This window comes from Plectropomus leopardus, chromosome 4 (assembly GCF_026936395.1).
Source record: "Plectropomus leopardus strain MGB_pleo_1.0 chromosome 4, ASM2693639v1, whole genome shotgun sequence".
Classification (NCBI taxonomy): domain Eukaryota; kingdom Metazoa; phylum Chordata; class Actinopteri; order Perciformes; family Serranidae; genus Plectropomus; species Plectropomus leopardus.
Window position 1 is genome coordinate 38270963 of NC_142179.1, and position 20529 is coordinate 38291491.

At 38.7% G+C, this 20529-nt stretch overlaps 1 protein-coding gene across 5 annotated transcripts in view; it reads right to left on the minus strand.

Moving 5' to 3' along the window:
• Positions 1 to 735: 735 nt before the first annotated feature.
• Positions 736 to 20529, minus strand: part of fkbp15b (FKBP prolyl isomerase family member 15b) — a 37760-nt gene continuing 17966 nt past the window's right edge. For 2 of the 5 annotated variants that reach the window (XM_088077234.1, XM_088077233.1), the window contains exons 16-30: positions 20017 to 20126; positions 19829 to 19927; positions 19582 to 19676; positions 18943 to 19045; positions 16033 to 16065; positions 14238 to 14409; positions 12408 to 12544; positions 12042 to 12197; positions 11128 to 11280; positions 9533 to 9625; positions 9282 to 9419; positions 6267 to 6374; positions 3367 to 4004; positions 1443 to 1563; positions 736 to 1251 (exon numbers count right to left, since the gene is read on the minus strand). In XM_088077234.1, the coding sequence (XP_087933360.1) occupies positions 1174 to 1251; positions 1443 to 1563; positions 3367 to 4004; positions 6267 to 6374; positions 9282 to 9419; positions 9533 to 9625; positions 11128 to 11280; positions 12042 to 12197; positions 12408 to 12544; positions 14238 to 14409; positions 16033 to 16065; positions 18943 to 19045; positions 19582 to 19676; positions 19829 to 19927; positions 20017 to 20126 (2234 nt within the window). In that variant the 3' untranslated portion in view covers positions 736 to 1173. The remainder of the gene's footprint in view (positions 1252 to 1442; positions 1564 to 3366; positions 4005 to 6266; positions 6375 to 9281; positions 9420 to 9532; positions 9626 to 11127; positions 11281 to 12041; positions 12198 to 12407; positions 12545 to 14237; positions 14410 to 16032; positions 16066 to 18942; positions 19046 to 19581; positions 19677 to 19828; positions 19928 to 20016; positions 20127 to 20529) is intronic. The other 3 variants (XM_088077235.1, XM_088077237.1, XM_088077236.1) reach the window with 3 other exon arrangements.

A 20529-nucleotide genomic window follows, 5' to 3' on the forward strand; every position in this document is an offset into this window, starting at 1 on the left:
CTGATTTGTCCTCATTGAACTGACGTCAAAGCTTTTCTTACCGAGTTTGTTGATGATATAGTGATCACACAGCTAGTTAAACATCTTAAAGTATATTGTTATAACAATGCTGTAACAAGATGTTTCCATGTTAAAACAAGACACCTTTCTTGTTTTCATGTTATGACAAAAAACTTTTATCATAATAATATACTTATATATCTTTATGTAATGACATGACATGTTTCACGTTATAACATAAATAAGTTTGTTGTTATAACAAGAAAAGTTTCTTGTTTGAACATGAAAACATCTTGTTACAACATGAAAATAGCTTGTAAAAACATAATAAATAAATTAATGAATACATAAATAAATAAAAAAGGTAAAAACTTGTCATAACAAGAAACTTCTCATATTTTTGCCTGATACCGATCCGTTTTTTTTGCTTTTTTTCTGGAAAGGCAGTTCGACATTAAAACAGGCAGATTTATGAAAACAGTTTGGTTTATCATCTGCTCACGTAGTTTTCACTTTTTAAATTTTTTTATTTTTTGGTTTAATGTAAGCTGCATCCACTAACTTTACATAAACTCTTTTAGCTGACCTTTCACAGCTTGTCATGCTATCTGATACAGTTAATGACACAGGCCTCTGTTGCCTCAAAACACTGTAGCTTCTCTAGAGCCCCCCCTGCTGGTCTCTGGCAGTCATCCCCAACACAATCAAACTAATATGTCGAGAAAAGGCCACATATAATTTTCATATCATTTATTTTCAGGTTAGCAAAATTGTGTAAAAGTTCTATTCTTAAAGCAGCGAGCTAATAATTAAAACAAAGAGAATTACTGATCCAACAACCTGATGTGCTACAGTGCCAAGTAAAAATTTAAGATTAAATTACATCACCAACAGATGTTACATCATGAATGAAGAGTATTTGTGTGGATTCTTCTGTGAATGAAAGACTTGCTATTTCAAACTGAATAAGATGCTGGAACAGCAGCTGAGAGTCAGCGGGACAGCACAGAGGTGAGGAGCCTCTCCGTCCCGCCGGGGTCACCAGCCGAGGCCTCTGTGGCCACGCTAACTGCTCTGACTCCTGCAGCCAGACGCAGCTGCTGAAGCACCTTGTGCCTGCCGTTACTGTTGAAATGAAGAAGCACACCTTTTTTTTATTATTCTGGTTCCATCTCAGTTCAGCCAGTCCAGATCATTATCATCCTCATCATCCCCAAAGAGAGGGGCAGGGGGGGGGCGGCCCTTCAAGCTCTGGACACAAAGAGAGAGATTACAACATAAAGACATCCATCAGTGCTGTATTGATAATCAAACTTAAGAGAATTTGATCTTTTTAAAACAATACCTAATGTCATCATAAAACATCACTGAATGACTTCACATTGAAACAAAACAAAAAAAAGGGCCAGGGTCAGCGAGGAGAGCTACAGATCCTTCCTCACCATCTCTTCCTCCTCTTCCTCCTCGCTGGCTGCGACTGGGAGTTTGGCAGGAGTTGTGATCTGGAAAAATGGCTCCTCTCCGTTTTCCTCACCTATTCCCCCACCTGTTTCCCCAGTCACACTGAGAGCAGAGTACAACAAGAGTGTATGAGTGTGTACACATGCACATACATATATACATATGTTACAACTGGAGTCAAGGAACAATGAAACTTCAAATAAAAGCCTCGTTCTTATTAAACGCCCACTCCCTTTTACCAGCCCAGGGTGGAAAGACAAATACAGGCCTGTCTCAATTAGAAGCCTGGTTACCATGTAGTTCATTTTTATAGTCCTTTGGATGTATAAGACCTGGTTGTTGGTACCTGCTGGAGTTAATGTTAGCTAGCTGCTTAGATCACATATATAATATATGTCTATGTTTAAGCTTTTGTTAACATGGACATGCTACACACAATGTTAGCTTGATAAGATTCTTACAATTCAGTAATCCAGTTCATTTTACTGAAACCATTTGTACCAAAGAAGACAGCATTACTGGCATGATAAACATAGGAGATGCAAAAAAAGAGATTAGTAGATCTAGAAAACTATTTTTAAAAAGGCGAAGGAAAAATGCCCTGTGAACTGTGTTTTTGTTTTGTTTTGTTTTACTTTGTCATTTGTTTTGTTTTGTTTCCTTGTTTGTTGAGCAAATTTTCAGGTAATTTTTTTGTATTTTTCACAGATTTCTTGCTAACTTCTGGGTCATTTCTTCTTTTGTTGCTCATTACCTTCCTCCCATGATTTTGAAAGTAAATAAATAAAAGCCAGTTTGCTTTGGTTTCAAAGTTTTATAATAATTTGATTATATTTCCATCTTTTCTGAGAAACAGTTTTGTGTGAAAGACATTAAAAGCCCATCCCACATAGACGCCTGTCCCAAATATAAGCCTGCTAAGTATGAGTTATTATTAGATTCAGCTCCAGCTCTTGACATTTGACTGCATGAATTCTACAAACAGTGTTAAAAACATATATGGTTACTGCCCTCTACTGGTAGAAACCTACTATTGCAACTGGCCTTTTCTACTGGCTGATGTGGTGGCAGATGAGGTTTAGTGAGAACATTAAGGGTGCATTCCGAATTGCATACTGTTTCTTTTTACTTTAAGAAGGTACTATGGCTGCCCTTGCAAAGAATGCACTGTTGCATGCAGTATGTACACAATCAGGACATACAACTTCTTCATAATACTGCACCCTGAACTTTGACCCTCTTTCTCATATAACTGTTACATGGAGATAAAACAAATCGCCATTGGCCAAACTCAACAGAGACGGAGGTTAACCTAGACAGCTCTGCTATTGTTACTTAACAACGTTTAACCTTTAAGTTATAACTGCATACATTGTGGATTCTAACATTATATATACATTTTATTAGCCTATATATGCATTTCTCTGTCATTGTTATTTTCATTTATTTTTGTTGGTGGTTATCTGTATGATTTATTTTGTTTAGTTGAACAATATATATTGCGATTATTAACATGTGATTGGTCATCAGTCCCTTGATTGCACTGGCATTCATCATTGCGGCCTCTGTCAGCTGTCACCCTGCTGTCAATATGTAACAAAGCTGCAGCAGCGGATTGTGGGTAAGAATAGTCAGAAAAGCATGATGGCTTGCATACTGCAAAATGCGGCCGGATGTAGCAGGACATCCTGGTATTTTTGGCATACTGCATTTCACATACTTCGTATTGGGACATACTAAATCTTTTTCTGCCATACTAAATAGTATGGTAGTATGGGTATTGGAACGCAGGGTAAAAGGCTGTTTTTACAACAGCTTAACACCGCCCAGGCCCTAAGCTGTAGTTCTGGTGTTTCCAGTCAGCCAGATTAATGTGATGTAGTGACCAGTCATGCCAGGACTCACCTGGTGTCCTCTCCTGAGCTGCTGGGTGGTGCATGCGGTGGTGGAGGTGGGTTGGCCGGGGGTCCGAAAGCTCCCTGTGAAGCAGCGTGCTGTTCTCCTCCAAGCTCTCCATCGTCCACCTCGCCGCTCACTGCATCTTTCCTCTCTGAAACAGTGTCCTGTCCATCTTCAGGCGGTGAACTCTCTTCAGGTTCATCATCTGAATCTGCACACTTGCTGATCTTTGTTTCCTCGGGAGAGTTTTCAAGAGCAGAGTGTCCTGCCTGCTCCTGCTGTCCTTCACACTCTGCTGTCTTCTGCACTTTGAGCTCAGATGGAGAGACAGGACTGAGATCAGTGTCCTCTGATAACTCCTCCTGGCTTTGTGTCTCTGTTACTGACTCTGTCTCCTTCTCTCCTGCTACTTCCTCTTCCATCTCCGTCTCACTGACTTGGTGAGACTCAGCTTTATGTTCTTCTTCCTCTTTTTCTTCCTCTTTGACTTCTCTGTCACCATTCACATGGACATTCTGTACAGTCTCCTGTTGCTGTCTCACATCATTACTTTCTTCTTCCTCCTCTTCCTCTGCCTCCTCTTCCTTCTTCCTTGCTCTCAGTGCAGATCTGTCTGCTCCACTGAGCAGCTGCAAGGTTACATTCTGGAAAATAAATGTGAATTAAAAAAGGCCCTCTGTTGTTTACTTTCCACAATATAAGACCAAATTTAATTACTTCGACCATTTTTCTAAGAGGAAACTCAAATAAAAACTAGTTTACACAGACACAGGTGTATTTTTAGAGCTGAACACGTAACTTTATATTTTGCTCACAGATCTCTGGCCGTTCAGATCCTTATTTGCTCTGTTTCTGGCGAAATAGGCGTTTTTGCGTCCATTGCGTCACCTGGGCCAAATTAGCATCTATCTGGGTCTTTGCATTGACTCTGAATGGAAATATGCCGCATGAAGTCTGGTGTTGACGTTGCAATTAGAGGCAGAATCACGTCACATGAAATTTGTTGCTGATTTGTTAAATTGTCTGTGTAATCTATTATATATTGGTAAAACAAAAGAGAGTTAAAAACAAGGATCTGTGAACATAAATGTTCGAATGGTAATCACAATGAGAAATCATCTGTGGCTGGACACTTTATTAATGTAAGAAGCAGCTTGAGTGAACTGCAGTACATGAGGCATAGAGACAGTGAGATGCCACAGAGAGGAGCCAACAGAGACTAAATCCTCTTCCAAAGGGAGACATATTAGATACATGACCTTGGCACCTTCATTCCTAATGGGGTGAATGAGGAGATTGCATGTGCTTGATTCTTATAAATTGTATTTTTTATTCATCCAGTATACATATTATTTATTTCTTTGAACTGACAAATTCAATGTCTGGCCCAAAATGTTTGTGTGTCAATAAAAAAGTTTGAATTGGAGTGCTGTCCTCATCTTTACTGCACTGATATCCACCCAGACTCAAAAAGTTTAATCATGAGTGAGCACCACGTGTCTTATTTTTATAACCAGACCTAGTGTCCAATTAAGGCCTGCCTTTATTTGTCAAACTGTGTCACCAAACCGGCTGGTAAAAGGGTCTCTGCTTTTCATTGAAGTTTTACGGTACCTTACAGCATTTTCTTAAGTGATGGTATTTAGTGTAGGGCTGTCAGTGTTAAGCCGTCAATCGTGATGCAATTAAAGTTTGTACATAATTCATTAATTTTTTTAAATTGCATGACTGCATGTGATCCCAGCCAGCATTCCTGCTTTTACAAGGCTGTACCGGATGAGTTTTAAAAGCCAGAGTGATAATACTGGACTCGTGAAACTAGAAGAACTGAGGGTGAGGGTTAGGGTTAGGGTTGTCATGCTAGCCTCTAAGTAAGGGGGTTAAATAATGCTCCATTTAAGCTAAATTTTGGCAAGAAAAAAATGCCATTACCATTTCACAGGTGTCCCTTGACCTCTGACCTCAAGATATCTGAATATAAAGCGGGTTCTGTGGGTACCCAGGAGTCCCCCCTTTACAGACATACCCACTCTATGACAGTCCCATGCAGTTTGGAGCAAAAAACATTTAGTTTTTTGTATGCACTATAAATGTGTTATTTTAACCTACTGCATTTTCGGCCCCCTAAACAGTCTTGAATTTGCTGCCACGTACAAGCTGAACACACAGCTGTAGCTAATCACACTGATGTCAGCAGGTAACCACATAGCCAAAGGCAGCAAAGCACTGTTTTGGAGTGTGTGAATCTCCACAGATCTGTGGATGAAACTAAATGAAAGATGTTGACCACAGCGCTGCTGAAGGGACGGAAACTGACCAGCATCAGTCAACAAAAGCTGCCATCTGATTCCCAATCAAGACAATCTGGTAAGAATTGCTTTACTTTATCAATATGGACTTAAAAGTGTTTCGCAATGCATGAGAATGGAATTGTAATCATGCAATAAAGAAAAAGTTAAATAATCACGATTAACTTTTGAAATCTAGCAATTAATCACGATCAAAAAACAAATTGTTTGAAAGGTCTGATTTGTTGTGATCATTTAATCTTTTACAATATATCTTGTGCCTGGATTTTGTTTAATTTGATGATTTGTGTTATTGTAAAGCTCTTTGTAATTTAAGTTTGAAAGGTGCATCATGAATAGATTATTATTGATATTATTATCATTATTATTATTATTATTATTATTATTATTATTATTATTAATAATCTAGGCAAACATTTATAGCTGACCAACACTGGGTTTCCAGCTACATAATGTATCACAGTATATACTGCTAGTTACAGTATGTTAGGTTTTACATCCAAACATTTTCATATTTTTGTTCTTGTGCAAAATGTGTTATTAATCTGTGTGTGCTCTGTGCGTGACATGCCAGCCTGCCACTGACAGTCTGCTTACCTTAATGGTGGTGACAATGACTCCCAGCACTGCCTGGCCACTGTAAGACTCACTGAGGTCAAACTCTCCCCGCAGAGAATGAAACACTCCGTTCATCACACGCTTTACCTGCACGAACACACATCACAAATAATGAGTCATGTCACATGCATGCACAGGCACTAACCCCTTGATACCTGGAGCAGCATCACTTTCTTTGTGCTGTTTTCAGATGCCTTTCACAACTATTTAAACCTTTCAACACTGAGCACATTGATGCAAATTCTTTCAAAAGTCTATGGAAAAAAAGCCATAAAAACTGTATTTATATGGATCATAACTGCATACTTTTAAATTTTGTTCCAAAATTATAACGCCTTTTATGCACTTATTCCTGGTCATTTCTGGGGATTTTTTTTCTTGTATTTTTCACTAATTTCTTGCTATTTTTTGCTTTCTTCAATTTTTTCAATATCTGATATCTGAAATTTTGTTAACCAACATCCACAACAATAAGCCTTTTCCTGAAAATGGCTTTTTAGATGAGGGCTATTAATCCAGAAACACTTGAAATATATATAAATACATACAAATTATTTATAGTAATGATCAATAGGAAACACAGAAAAGATAGCATTTATTTATGAATGAATAAATGAAAGGATAAATGAATGAAAACAAAAGGAGGCAGGGTTGTGTTTATTTCATATTTTGTTATATTGCAAACACTACAGTGAAGATATCTGGTGTAGACACAAAGGCTGTTGCCTGTTGATGACATCATCAAGCACGCTGCTGTTCCAATTGCAGAATGTACTGTGTCCTCCTGTCCTCTGGAGTTTGTACTCCTGAGTCTACTTTGCTGAGTTTGGACTTCCATTCAGTTTGCATGTCTGAACTTGGCCGAACCTGGGCTGTGTTTGAAACCGCCTACTACACTAGCAGTACGTACTGATTTGGTCAAAATGTAGTATGCAGTATGCAGTATGCAAACAAAAGCGAAAAACAAAATCCACAGTATGCCAGAAATACCCGAATGTCTTACTGATTTGCCCTAGTGTTACACTTTATTAATTAGGCCTTGCCAAAATCATATTTTTTTATCTTTTAAGGTCATTTACATTACTTTTATCAGGTAAACCACATACCAATGTATGCTAATAAGAGTGCAATTATATAGGAGACATGAGCACATTTTAACGTATTTAATTAAAAATATTCGGCTACTGTAAAGGGGCTATGGTTCATGATACAACCAAACCAACTTGGGCTTTCACATGAACAAGATACAATCAGAAGGTTGAAAAAGGCACTCGGTATGATTGAAGCAGAATAAAAATGAGAATACAGGGGGAACTCAACAGTAATGCGAACATAACGGCGGTACATCTGGTCAGTTCCAGTCATTACAAAGGCGTTATTCATCTCACTGGTAAGCCTTCATCACTATCGTATATATATCGTATATAACTTGTTTACTCTATTTCAGACCGTAGATGGATGCTACTCGTGAGTGGTTTTGCTATTGTTTGCTTCCGCTTTCAAAAAACAGAAACCAGCCATGCCTGGCTCTGCATACTGCCAAACGGACTGAACTGAAAACCTATACTGCATACTACTGTCAAATGCAGTATGTAGTATGTAGTGCATACTATATACTGAGTTCAACTGTAGTATGCAGTACACCGTTTCGAACATAGCCTTGATTTTGAGAAAGGCCTTTTGTTTCCCTTGCAGCTTGTATTTCCTGCTTATGTGTGGTGAAAAGCAAGCTGGGAACTAAGAGTGGGCAATACTGAAAGCTCAGCCATCCTTTACTGACATCTGCTGGTGGTCACAAGTTATTTTTGATCATTTGGGATTTTTACTCAGTGACTTCCAAAATAACAAAGTTATATGCTATGTTGCAGTAGTTTTACCTCCCCTCATTCAGTCCCCTCGGCCCTTGGTATTACCACAGCTGACGTCTCACGGAGGCCACATTAAGAGTCAAGGGAAAGCAGGTAGGCAATTTGATTGAAACACGCCTGCCCTTCTTCACATTCAGCCCAACTATCACAGATTAACCAACAGGGGGAGCACTATGCTGCTTTTTACAAACCATCAGAAAAACCTGCAGACTCATTTCAGTGTGGCGAAGGTGTCTTCTGTGGATGATTGTAAAACTCAGACAGGCACTTGGTAATTAGCTGCATCAGTTTCTGATGAAGAAAGTTCTACTTGAGATCTGTATCATGATTATCATAACTATTATTTTTATGGGTTAATGATATCTTGCAAAGCAGCTATTTTCCCGTGCATTTAAAGATAATGTTGGGAATACAGAAACCACACAAATCACATCAATACACATAAATATTAACTCAAATTATTTATTTAACATTATTTTTTTGACATGTCCAACTAATTTTGGAGGCCCCAGGGCCAACACAGAACACACTCCTCCAGGAGGAGCTGGAAAGCTCTGCTGGGGAGAGGGACATCTGGACTACTTTGCTCAGCCTGCTGCCCTTGTGACCCCACCCCTGGTAAGTGGATGAAAATGGATGGATGCATGGATGGATGGATAGAATAAAATATCAGCTATCAATAAAATTTTCTTAAGCAACTATCTGCTGATAGATGAGTCAGTCTATAGATATGTAAGCCTACTTATACACACCTGTAAGATGTGTAAGAAAAACTGAGACTTAAATGTGTCAGATAGTGAATGTATTTATTTATTTTTCCCCCTTTTTTTTACCAATTTATTCATCTTCTCTGTCCTTTGTGGTGCAAACAGAGTTTCACATATATTACTGCCACTTAACCATGGATTGATTTTCTTGCATTAACTGCAGAACTGCACTGCATTGTGGGGCATATAGACCTCTGAAGTGACCATCATTGTTCACTCGCTCACCTGAGTTTTTCAGACAATTGGAACACCACTTATGATGGCGCAAGTGCAGAGGAGTCAGAGGAGTGTGTATGTGTGTGTGTGTGTGTGTGTGTGTGTGTGTGTGTGTGTGTGTGTGTTCATAGATGACTCCTCACCTCAGCTGAAGTGTCTCCTGAACTCTCTTGCTCTGCCAGTTTCCTCTCCAGTTCAGCCACTCTCCTCTCCAGCTTCTCCCTCATAGTTACCTCCTGCTGCTCCAGCACTGTATACTTCAAGACAATAATACACAGACACTGTGTGTGTGTGTGTGTGTGTGTGTGTGTGGTAGGGGTGTAAACAGAAGCATAGGAAGCAGCAATCAATGATTAGAAGCACAGGATGAGTGACAACTCGTCATCCAGCTTACTTTTTCCTGAAGGGTCTGCAGCTCTTCAGTCTGCCCCTGGTGTTGTAGCAAAGTCTGCTCCTCTGATTCTCTCGATTGCTTCAGAACCGCAAACTGTTGAGAGTGAGACAATCAAAAATCATATATTTGTTTAAATCATACCATATAAACTACTTTTTCTTATTTCCAATTATGATGGCTCAAGTTTAAACACATACAAATGAAACTGGAGTCTTTTCAAAACCCTTTGATTGTTGCTGATCAAATAAAAAAAGATGCAATACATCAAAAAAAGCTGCCTAAACCACTGAGTTTCTGACTAAACACACCTCATTTTGAAAAGTGTGCATTACAGAAGAAAACTAGGTGGTCATACCTCATACATGTAAGTATTCAGGCTCTGTTTTTTATACTTTGAGAATTGAACATATCTAATGGTTCTTTTCTACCTCTTGTGGATTCATTTTCTAAACAATAACAGTAGATACAAATAAATAAATAAATCACAGTGTATTTGCAAAAAAGACGCTTGTGAGTTATTTTTTTTTAGCAAACTAGCTAGCCTACAAAATTTCAAGGTACTTGCAAATCTGGTTTCTCAGGCATCAGCTATTTGAGCCTTTGAGTTTCTGGAACATTTATTGGCAGCTGGTTGTTCTATGGTTGGCATGTCAGCTAACAATGCTTATTAAATATGTTAAATGTTTTTACAGATTCTGAATTATCACCTTGACCTGCATGAAAAGAGGAAACAAAAACAAAACACTACTGTAAAACTAGAGAAGAGAAATTACATAATCATTAATACGGTTTCCCAAGCATCATTACTCAGACTCAGATTATAAATAGAACTCCGAAATGAATGTAACAGAGGCCAAGATATCATAATTTTTAGCTCTTAGTAGGGCTGGGCAATATGGCTTAAAAATAATACATTATTTTACAATTTTTAGACAAGATTGCAATATATTTTGAAATCTCCTCTAAACTATTGTAGACCTCTAAAATACAAAATTATTAAATGAACTGCAGTTAAATAAAGTACTGTTATACTAAAGTTACATTTTGTACTGTTATAATCAAGTTGAATAAGTGTTGTAATAAAATAAATTAGTTAAATTGTTACTGCAGTGCTGTTAACTGTGAGGATTGATTAACTGTGAGCTGGAAACAGCTCTCCAGTTCACATATCAATAATATCTGCAAGTTGCAGTGGTGCACAATGGACAGTCTGGAGCCTTGCAAGATAAAAAATCAAAAGCCTCACCTGCCTCCACACTATTGCTCAGGATAAAGCGGTCTGGATGGGCAGATGAGCAGATGATTGCGTGTGATGTATCATGTTACACGACAACTTATACTCTATATTTTATACATCCCATGCAGAAAAACTGCAACACATCAAGTATATTCCATACATCACTGACCTCGAGTTCCTAGCATGCGTCAAGTTCTAAACAAACCTATGTTTCCCATAGTGTTACTCACCAGTGTCACTGTTAAAGTGACCATAATGTGCAAAACTGAAGTTCCTCATTAAGTCAACAACCAATGAGAAAACTAAGTGATTAAATGATATGTGTTTGTTTGTGTTTGATCATGGCTGGCTGGTCTACCTTCTCCTGTAGCTGGGTTAGCTTGTCCAGCAGAGCATCTCTCTGCTCCGTTAGCTCAGCCAGCTCTCTGCTGTGCTGCTCTTTAACAGAGGCCAACATCTGCTCACACTTCCCCTTCCACTCGTCCTCCAGCTCCGCCTGCAGCTGAGACAACTGCAACACACACGGTACATGTAATAAGTACTCTTATGGAAAGCAGTGTTGACAATGTAGCCACTGCAGGTAAGCACTGCCAAACAACATCTTTTATTAACCCTTACGGACTGTTTTGCGCGTTTTACGCGCTTTCCTCGTCATTGATCGATTTGGCTGTATTTATGAGTATTGCATACATTTTGCCAAGATTGTTTATTTTTGATTGATCTTGGAATTTCCAGCTCTGCTCCTACAATAAGTCGTAAAAAACAATGTGGAAACTAAATTGTTAAAAAATGCTCCATTGAAACCCATTCAAACTGACATTTTTGATTCCACAGCCATCAAAGCATAGTATTATTTCTGGGTGTCATTTTGGGCTTCTGCCTTGGTGTTTGTCATTTTTACTTTTTTCCACCTGATGGTATCATTTTTACCATACAAATTTGGCATATGGAGAATATACATGCTATTTCCACTAGAAGCACTGTCACAATCAGTGTTGCTGCAAATAATTGATATAACCCATCATAAAAAAACTACTTTGCATTTAGTATGTTGAAAAATTACTAATTTTTTGTGTTGTTTTTTTCTCATCTAAAAACATGGTAGCATCATGACAAAAAACAGGCATTTAAAGGGCACAAAGGGTTAATCGATCCAGGATGTATCAAAGGGAATTCAGAAAGATGACCAACTGCAGGTTACTGAACCATTACATTATCCTTCAGATCTCTACAGGACATGATTTGCTGCTTAGCCCTCTGATAGGATCTAACCTGATCAGACGCAGCGTTGTCAGTGCTGGTCCTGGCCTTACGAAGTTGAGCTCTGACATTATCTAGTTCCTGCTGGCTGCTCTTACGGAGCTCCTCCACCTCCTCATCCCGACGCTGACGCTCTGCCTGCCACTTCTTCTTCCTGTCCGAAAGGGTCTAAAAGAGAGGGGCAACATTTACAATACAACTTTTTCCCATATGAAAAACTCCTGTCTGAATTCTTCATTTCCTTAACATGTTATCCTTGTTTGCACAGGGACTTCTGCGCATAGAAAACTAGTATTAAGTTCACAGCCTCTGCGCAGAACCAAAGTCTGTCCCCTTTTACTGACAGAAGAGCAAAATCATGAAATAAAATACACTTACTCGTTCCAGGCTCTCTTTATCAGTCTTGAGGTCCTGCACTTCCTCCTCCATGTTGTTGACTCTCAGTTCCATCTCTTTGCGTCTTTGCTTCTCTGCACGGTAATGAGCCTGGGCCTGCTCGGCTGCCTCCTTCAGCTCTGAAACACATTTGAAAGCTAGACCCTGCAGGAACTGTCACTTACCGTTTGTAAACAGTATCACCAACCAAAGTGAAGGCAAACCCCCAGATTCACTGTCTTTTTTTTTGGACTATTTTTGTTTAATCTTTGTTTGATTAGTGTTTGAGCCTTTAATGTTTTTGTCTTGTCTTATGACACTTATGTTGTACTACAGTGTTGTAAACTTCTTGGTATCACATACAAGGAAAATTAGAATTTAGACATCTTTGGGAAATCTTAGCTTATGATTTCTTGAGTTACAGCTGAAAATATGTTTCATGAGATCCATGTGACCCTTGACCTTCAACCACCAAATTCTTATAAGTTCATTCTTGAGGCTAAGTTAATGTAGCTGGCAAACATATTAAATCAGGACTAGTTAAATCATTAATGTAAAACATGGTTAAAGGACTGGCTGAGTTAGTGTAACCACGTACTGGGGTTAAGCCGATGTGAACATTGAGATTAAGCCAAACACCAGACCGGACCGTTTTACTGAGTTGTACCAGGTGTCCCACATGATCCAGCAGTCAATTCTGAGTGTAACATCATGACACCGTGTCCCAACAGAAAGAAAGTGTCTAACTATCATGTGGCATCTCGTGGCACAGCTCATAGCCACATAAACATGTTACTTCATGTGAACAAACCATGTAGCAACATCAGCTGTGCTGTCAAGATCAGATGGAAGACATAAACACTCAGAGATGGCAAGTAGCCGACTTGCTATCTTCCTGCGTTTCTTAAGGTACTTTTTATATCAGAAAACACAAATTTAATATTGTGATATTTACTGGAAATTACATACAAGATATCCAGCAATTAACATTAGCCTAGCTTTTTTTATTTCCCTAAGCAGAAATGTTTCATTATATCATATGTATGTATATGTATATGTATCAGCTTTCTGGTGATCTCCCTCCAGCCAGCTGAGACAGTGTTTAGCTTTTTGTAGTGAAAAAAGGAGGTTTGTGTATAAATAATTCTTCATTTCAACGTCATGAATCGGCCAGTCATGGCACACTGCTGCAATTTCAAAGCGAGCAACAGGAATAAATAGAAGCACAGCATCCGACAAAAGTTCAGCTCACATACCTGCAGCCAGTGAGGACAGCTCTTTTGTCAGCTTTAAATCCAAAATGTTGCCATATTGGTGTATTGTTAGTCTTTTAATAGACTAACTCTGTCATGTCTCCTCTCATCACCCCAAAAAGTAAAGTAAATAAACACAGCCTGCACTGCTTGTCCCTCTAGCCCCTCTGCTGAAGTTTGATCTCAGTCATGTTACAAACACTGGCCACCTCGGCTAAGCAGTTAATAACAAACCACCTGTATGACACTGGCTGCTTCATTAATAAGTTTACAAATATGACATTATATTATCATATTTCTTCTTACTAATGCAATGTTGGATTTAGCGCTGTGACTTAGGCTACATTTAAAACTGCCAGAACGTGACATAATGACAAATGCTGGTCCAGCTGGTTTGCATAAATCAAGCTGGTTTAGGCTCATACACTGGACCGGACTGACAAAACCGTAAACTTACCCAACTCTACCACATACACTCAGTCAGTTTATTATGCTTGTTTGCTGAAGCTCTTTTAAAGAGATATTAATTCAGTTCCTAAACTGTGATGAAGGTAATATTTATGTAACCCACAACACCAACCTTCCAGCTGTGGCTCCAGGGCGGCGATGCGCTGGCAGTGCCTCTCACTGTCCTGCAACGCTGAGCTCAGTTTCCCCTGCAGCTCCATGGCCTTCTGCTGCTGAGCTGTAGCTTTTAGCTGCAGCTCCGACAGCTGTGCTGTGGACAATGCCAGATCCTCTGTCAGACGAACCTGATGGAGAGGCAGACAGACACAAGGAGAGGTGAGAGGAGGGGATGTACCCATGAAAACCAGGCCACAAAACAAGCAGTGTAACGACATATTTACAGACTAGATAGGGGTCTACTGGTGCTAGTGGTGTGAGCAGCATGAGCCTGCAAGAGAAAAATGTTAAGTGATGGCTGATGGAAAACAAGACAGAGGGGAAAAATAAGAAAGAAAAGTTAGTTCAAATATCAGTGTAGTAAGAGATAAGAGAATGATTCCAGAGGCAGCGGACAAATGTGGGTCAAACAGGATTTCCACAATATTTTATGCAGCATGTCTGGAGACGGGGCTTGATCAGGACAAACCTGATCCTCAGATCAGCTGTTAAGTCTAAGAATTTCATTCAAAGTCAATTTTAGATCACTTGCAGAGTTTGTCTAGACTTACTGTCCTGTGACTTGTTTGGGGGAATTGACCATTCCTGAGTGAGGGACTGATCTGCTGTGCTTCCTAAATGGATATCATGACAGAAAATGTTTTGACAGAAAGATGTTTTCCTTCCTGAGTTCAAACTGTAAGGCTGGATTGCACCAACAAGGATTAACCTTTAAATCAGATTAAATTATGGTTTAAGTTTAAATTCTGTTGCACAAACTTTAGATCTAGCTTAACATTAAGAAAGATTACATTTAAACCTGCCTTTAACCTTTCTTTAAACCTCTCAGTTTAGTTTTTAATCTAAACCTAGATTGAATTTAATTCTGTTGCACCAAAACTATGAACTTTAAACTATGATCCAAGGTTGACTTTAAAGCCCCTATGCTGATTCTGTATGCATTTATTTGTTTATTTATTTATTTATTTTATGTCCATATTTCCTTGTTCCTATTGATTAAACTGAGATTATTTTCTAATGGTGTGACAGAGCCCTGCTTAATTTAATACATTTAATAACTTAACTTAATAAATATGGATCTATTTATCTTTAAACCTAGTTTTACTGAACTCTGATTAAAGCTAACATTAGATTAAATGAATCCTTGTTGGTGTAACCCAGTCTGAATGTCAGACTCAGTGAGGAGCTGTCTTTGCTTTGTTTGTTCAAAACAGCTGAAACTTTTGGAGCACACACACAATTTCACTTTGTACTTCTTAGCTGCCACCAGCAGCTCTAAAGGTCACTTTGGTGGTCAGTAACAGAAATTTCCCCACCCTCTGCTGGTCACACTTTTTGTCCTTAAAAGCTGAATTATGGCATGAAAGTCAAGTATGTGTGTGTAAAGGTATGTAATTGTTATCATGCCACTTGGCTAATAGGAGGGGAGACACATAGCTTCTAAACAGATTCATGGACAATAACCAAACCTAACAGAAACACACACACACACACACACGCATACACACACACACACACACACACAGACAAACATTTTGCCACGTTGCCTTTCATAGAAATGAACTGGTGGTCATGGAGAGGCATCATTGTATGAGAGACACAGGTGTTTGTGAGGTTGTGTGTGTGAGTGCATGAACACATGGATGCATGCGTGTACGTGGTCACAGCTATTGCAAATTCATGCATTATCTTATTTTGCAGACACTATCTGACCCTTGTCTAGTGGTGGTACACAGAGAAAACAGGCTCACCTGGCCGCAGCCCAGGTCCTGATGCAGTGCATGCTGAGAAGAGAGAGCAGTAAATGCTATATTTTTCTCAGAGCAGCACTGCAGCGCAAATAACCAAGCAGAGAGCAGCTGGCAAAGAGTGAAGCACTTATCATAAGCATTAGACTTGTAACAGAAAACAGACAGGAAATGATTCAATAAATATTAACCCAATCTCCACTGGCAGCAGTACATTTTAAGTGTATTACTAAAGAGAAAATCTTCATGTGAAATTCACATTGCATAGATTAGATGATAATAATGAATGCACTCCTAAGTTACTATTCCAAGTGTGCCAGTTTTCAGCAGCACAGAACATTGGTGTTCAGTTAGTTTGCAAAGTAAATTTCTCATTGTCCCAAGAAAACTAAATAACACTAAAACAAACTTGTGACCATGCGTTATTCTGATAATACAATGGGTTTTTAAAGGTTAATTTAGAAAGAAAAGGAAGGAAATTTGACTATATATAGAATGAAAGTCTGAATATACTGAATCAACTTTGAATATTGGAATGAAAGTTTGAATGTATTGAATGGACCTTTGAATACATGGAGTGAACCTTGAATATGCAGAATAGAACTTGAATATAAGAAATATAAGTTTAAATATATATGGAATCAAACTTGAATACATGAAATGAAAGTTTAAATATATGGAATGAACCTGGATTACAACAGTTGAATATGTGGAGTGACAGTTTGAATATATGGAATAACAAGAGTAGGTGGAATGAAACTTGATTATAAAGAAATAAAGTTTGAATACACGGAATGACAATTGGAATATGTGGAATGGGTTGGAGTATGTAAGTATATGATGCAATGTTCATGTTCATGTTCATTCCTTATATATCTGTTTATTCCTTATATGGTCATGATTTATTCCTTATACAAGAAGACAAGATATAGTATCGCAATAACTCAATGTTCTGGATGACAGTTTAACGTTCTGTATGATAATCTAAACCTTTGGTGCCAGTGGTGTGAGTGAAAGCATGACGTGAGAAGAACTTGATACTTGGAGATATGAAGAGGAGATGTGCGGAATGGATGTGGGTCAAAAGGGCGTGGGTGTGTGGTATCTATAATGTTGTTCAACAGGACACCCAGCAGGGAAAAGGGTTGGCCAATCCAAAGATGATACCATGCTGGAAGGGGGGCCAGATAACGAGGGGAGCCAACCAGAAGATGACTCTACCTACATTCACATTTTTTGTTATTGTAATAGTATAAAAGACTGGACAGGTTGTCAGAATGCAGGCTGACTCACTGATGTTGTCGGCTAGGGAGAGGCATTTCTGATCCAGAGCTCTGCAACTGCTTACCGCTTGCTTGAAAAGATTCACTAAAAGGTTTGAACTTATAATTCTAAATTCTGTGTGGACATTCACTCATTTGCTGATTATTGAGTTGCTTTTAAGAATTCTGAACATAGCGCTCACCCTGTGAGGGTGAGAGTTTTTTTCTATTTGCAGCAATCGAGAGAAAAACTCCTTCTATTGAAACTTGAGAATATTGTATAAAAACTTCAGAATATTAAATGAAATCTGACATCATCAAGGTGCTGGCACAATCTTGTGTTTTTTATGTAAATAATTAATGTGGATTCTCCAGCAAGAAGTGTGACAGTATGGCCCTATTTACACCCAGTATTAATATGCATCCAGGGTGATCAGATCTTGACTGGACAGCTCTAGGTACAGGTGTGAACGCACCAAATGCTTCTTGAGATCTGAGCTCTCAGACCACATTCAGAGGTGGTTTGGACCGCATGCAGCCACACTGTTTCAGTAGTGTGTTCACTGATGTGTCCTAGGCCACATTGATGGACCGCCTATTCATTTGACATTCTTGCTTATCTGACTCAAAACTGTTTGTGTTTTTGCCGTTATACAGGTTAGACGCAGCGCTGAAGGACCATCACCAGAGCTGCTCTCCTCTGATGGACAATGGTTAATTCTGCCTGGTTAGCATGAGCTAACACAGCAGCAGCTATTGAACGGTTCCCACAAACTCACACAGACATTACTTAAATATTAACAGCTCTGAGTGTGCTTATAGTACAATAAACCTCCCACCCTTGAAAAATAGCCACACATTTGTTCTTCGCAAATGAAAAATATGTACAAGTTTATTTACAATTACAGTATGGAAGTAAGATCTGATAACAAGTGGTCACTCTAGATGCATGTGAAGAAGCACTGTAATGCCAAGAATGAACATTAAGAAAAAGGGCTGTCCACTATAGGTACTAAAACCCAGCTCCATGTTGGCACCAGTTCCTATATGACCGATACCTGCCAGAATGAATCATAATACAGATTTTTGTTCCTCATATCGGTGCCAGATTGTTTAAGTACCAAGACAGAGAGCTAGCGAGTGACAAAGATAGAGCAAGCTAGTGTGTGCTGGTAAAAGTGACAGTGACGCTGACAGTCATTTTATCATTGCCAGCTTATTGTGTGACTTTGTTGTTTTAAATGTTTAGTGTGGATCCAAAAATAATCTAAATTTTCCTCTTTAACAACAATTCATATGTATTCAGTCTTTCGGTACTTCTTGCGTCTAAGCCCCGTTCAGTGACCTGCTTGGGATTTTAAGGTTGATAACAACTAATATTCAAAATTAAGGAAATCTATTATACTGACCAATAATAATAACATTAATATTTTTCCCAGAAATATGAAACCATTTTTTTGAGAAAGATCCTTTTAAATGTGTTTATTAAAGACCAAGATATGTACTAAGCAGGACATTTTATAGTTAAAAAAAGCATGTCAGTACTCTCTGGTGGACAAACTGTGCAGTGTAGACGCTGTAATCCGTTAGCATTGCTAGTTACAGTGTGAAGGCACAATCTACAGTCTCAACAGTAAAGAGAAACTCTCACCTTGTCCTGCTCAGCCTGCAGTAGTCTGGCCTGGTTCTGTTCACTGGTTGACTTGAGGGAGTTGTTCCTTTGCTCCAGCAGCAGGTGACTCTGCTCCATGTACCTAGACAGCCACAACACAAACATACATTTAGACTGAAATCTCTCCTGATACTTAGAGTTACATGAGTCACTTTGGTCTGCAGTCTGTTTGTCAAACCAGATGAGATCAAAGTGTGACAGTGAGGAGGTGATTTTGACAACTATAACATGTCCAGTCTTTTCAGACATGTGTAACACATCCCCCTTCTTTTCAATCATTTTAGAAACAGTAATGTGTACAATTCAATTGTGGTTAAAATAATGACATTTTTATTGTTCTCATCATTCTTACCACTTAATTATTATTATAATTTCTTAAAAATCTGTTAATTTCCATTTCACACTGCAGCAGGATCACACCACTAAGACAATCCAGTGGATTAAATAAAAAGATTTTTGGAATTTGATCCAAATTAAGTAACGGATAGTGCTACGAATTACATTCAACAGAGAGTAATTAAGTACAGTAATGAATTACGCTTTTCAAAAGTAACGAGTTATGTGTAATAAATTACCTTTTTTGAGTAGCAACTCCAACACTAAACATAAGTCACTCACCTCTGATTCTGGTTGATTAGCTCCCCGATCTTTCGGTTTTGCTCCTCAATGCGAGAGCTCTTCTCAAACACTTCCTTTTTTAAACATTCATTTTCCTGAAAATAAAACAAGAGTATTCAGACCTTGGTTTGATTTCTGATGACAAGTTCCAACAAACTGAAAGATGACATAAGAGAATCAACAGCTGAGAAAAAAAAACAGCATTAGAGCCTCCAAACCCACACAGCACTGAAGCAAGCAGGTGTACCTGGACAATTCTTTGGATGTTGTGTATGATCATGGAGGTTTCCATTGACATACTGGGAACAGCCATGGAGAGACTTCCCTGCCTTTGAAGGTCATCTATCTGTTGAAGTCAGAAAAGACATGAGCCACACGTGTCTCATTTCTGTTACAGTCTCTTAATGAAGATATTCTTGTATATAGAGTATATACCTTGGAGGCCAGCTGATCCACTTTATCTGCTACTTTTCCGACAGATAAGCGGATCTCCGTGTTGTGTTGTCGGGCTTCAGTCATCAAGAAGGAAGTCACATCACTGGAACCTAGCCAAAACAACATGATCAAAGAGTTAACCCATTTAGATCAAACACAAAACAGAAGAACTGCATCATGGAATGAAAAAATGGACCCTAAAGTTCAAGGTACAAGTATCAGGAGTTTAAGGTATACATTTAAATTAAGGCACTAAATCTGAGGCAACTGGGCTTGCTTGAATTTCTTTAAGACGTTTTACTTCTCATCCAAGAGGCCTTTTTAGTTGTAACTGAATGGTGTGAAAATGTGGGCTTCAAACGACTCATGTGATTCTAACACTTCTGAAACTCAGCTAACATTTGACCCCAATGACTCTGTATTACCCCTTTTCTGCCAAAATTAGCATGTGCACACAGGTTTTTCAAACACAGATAAACCCACTAAAAATATGATATAGACACATTTCCCATT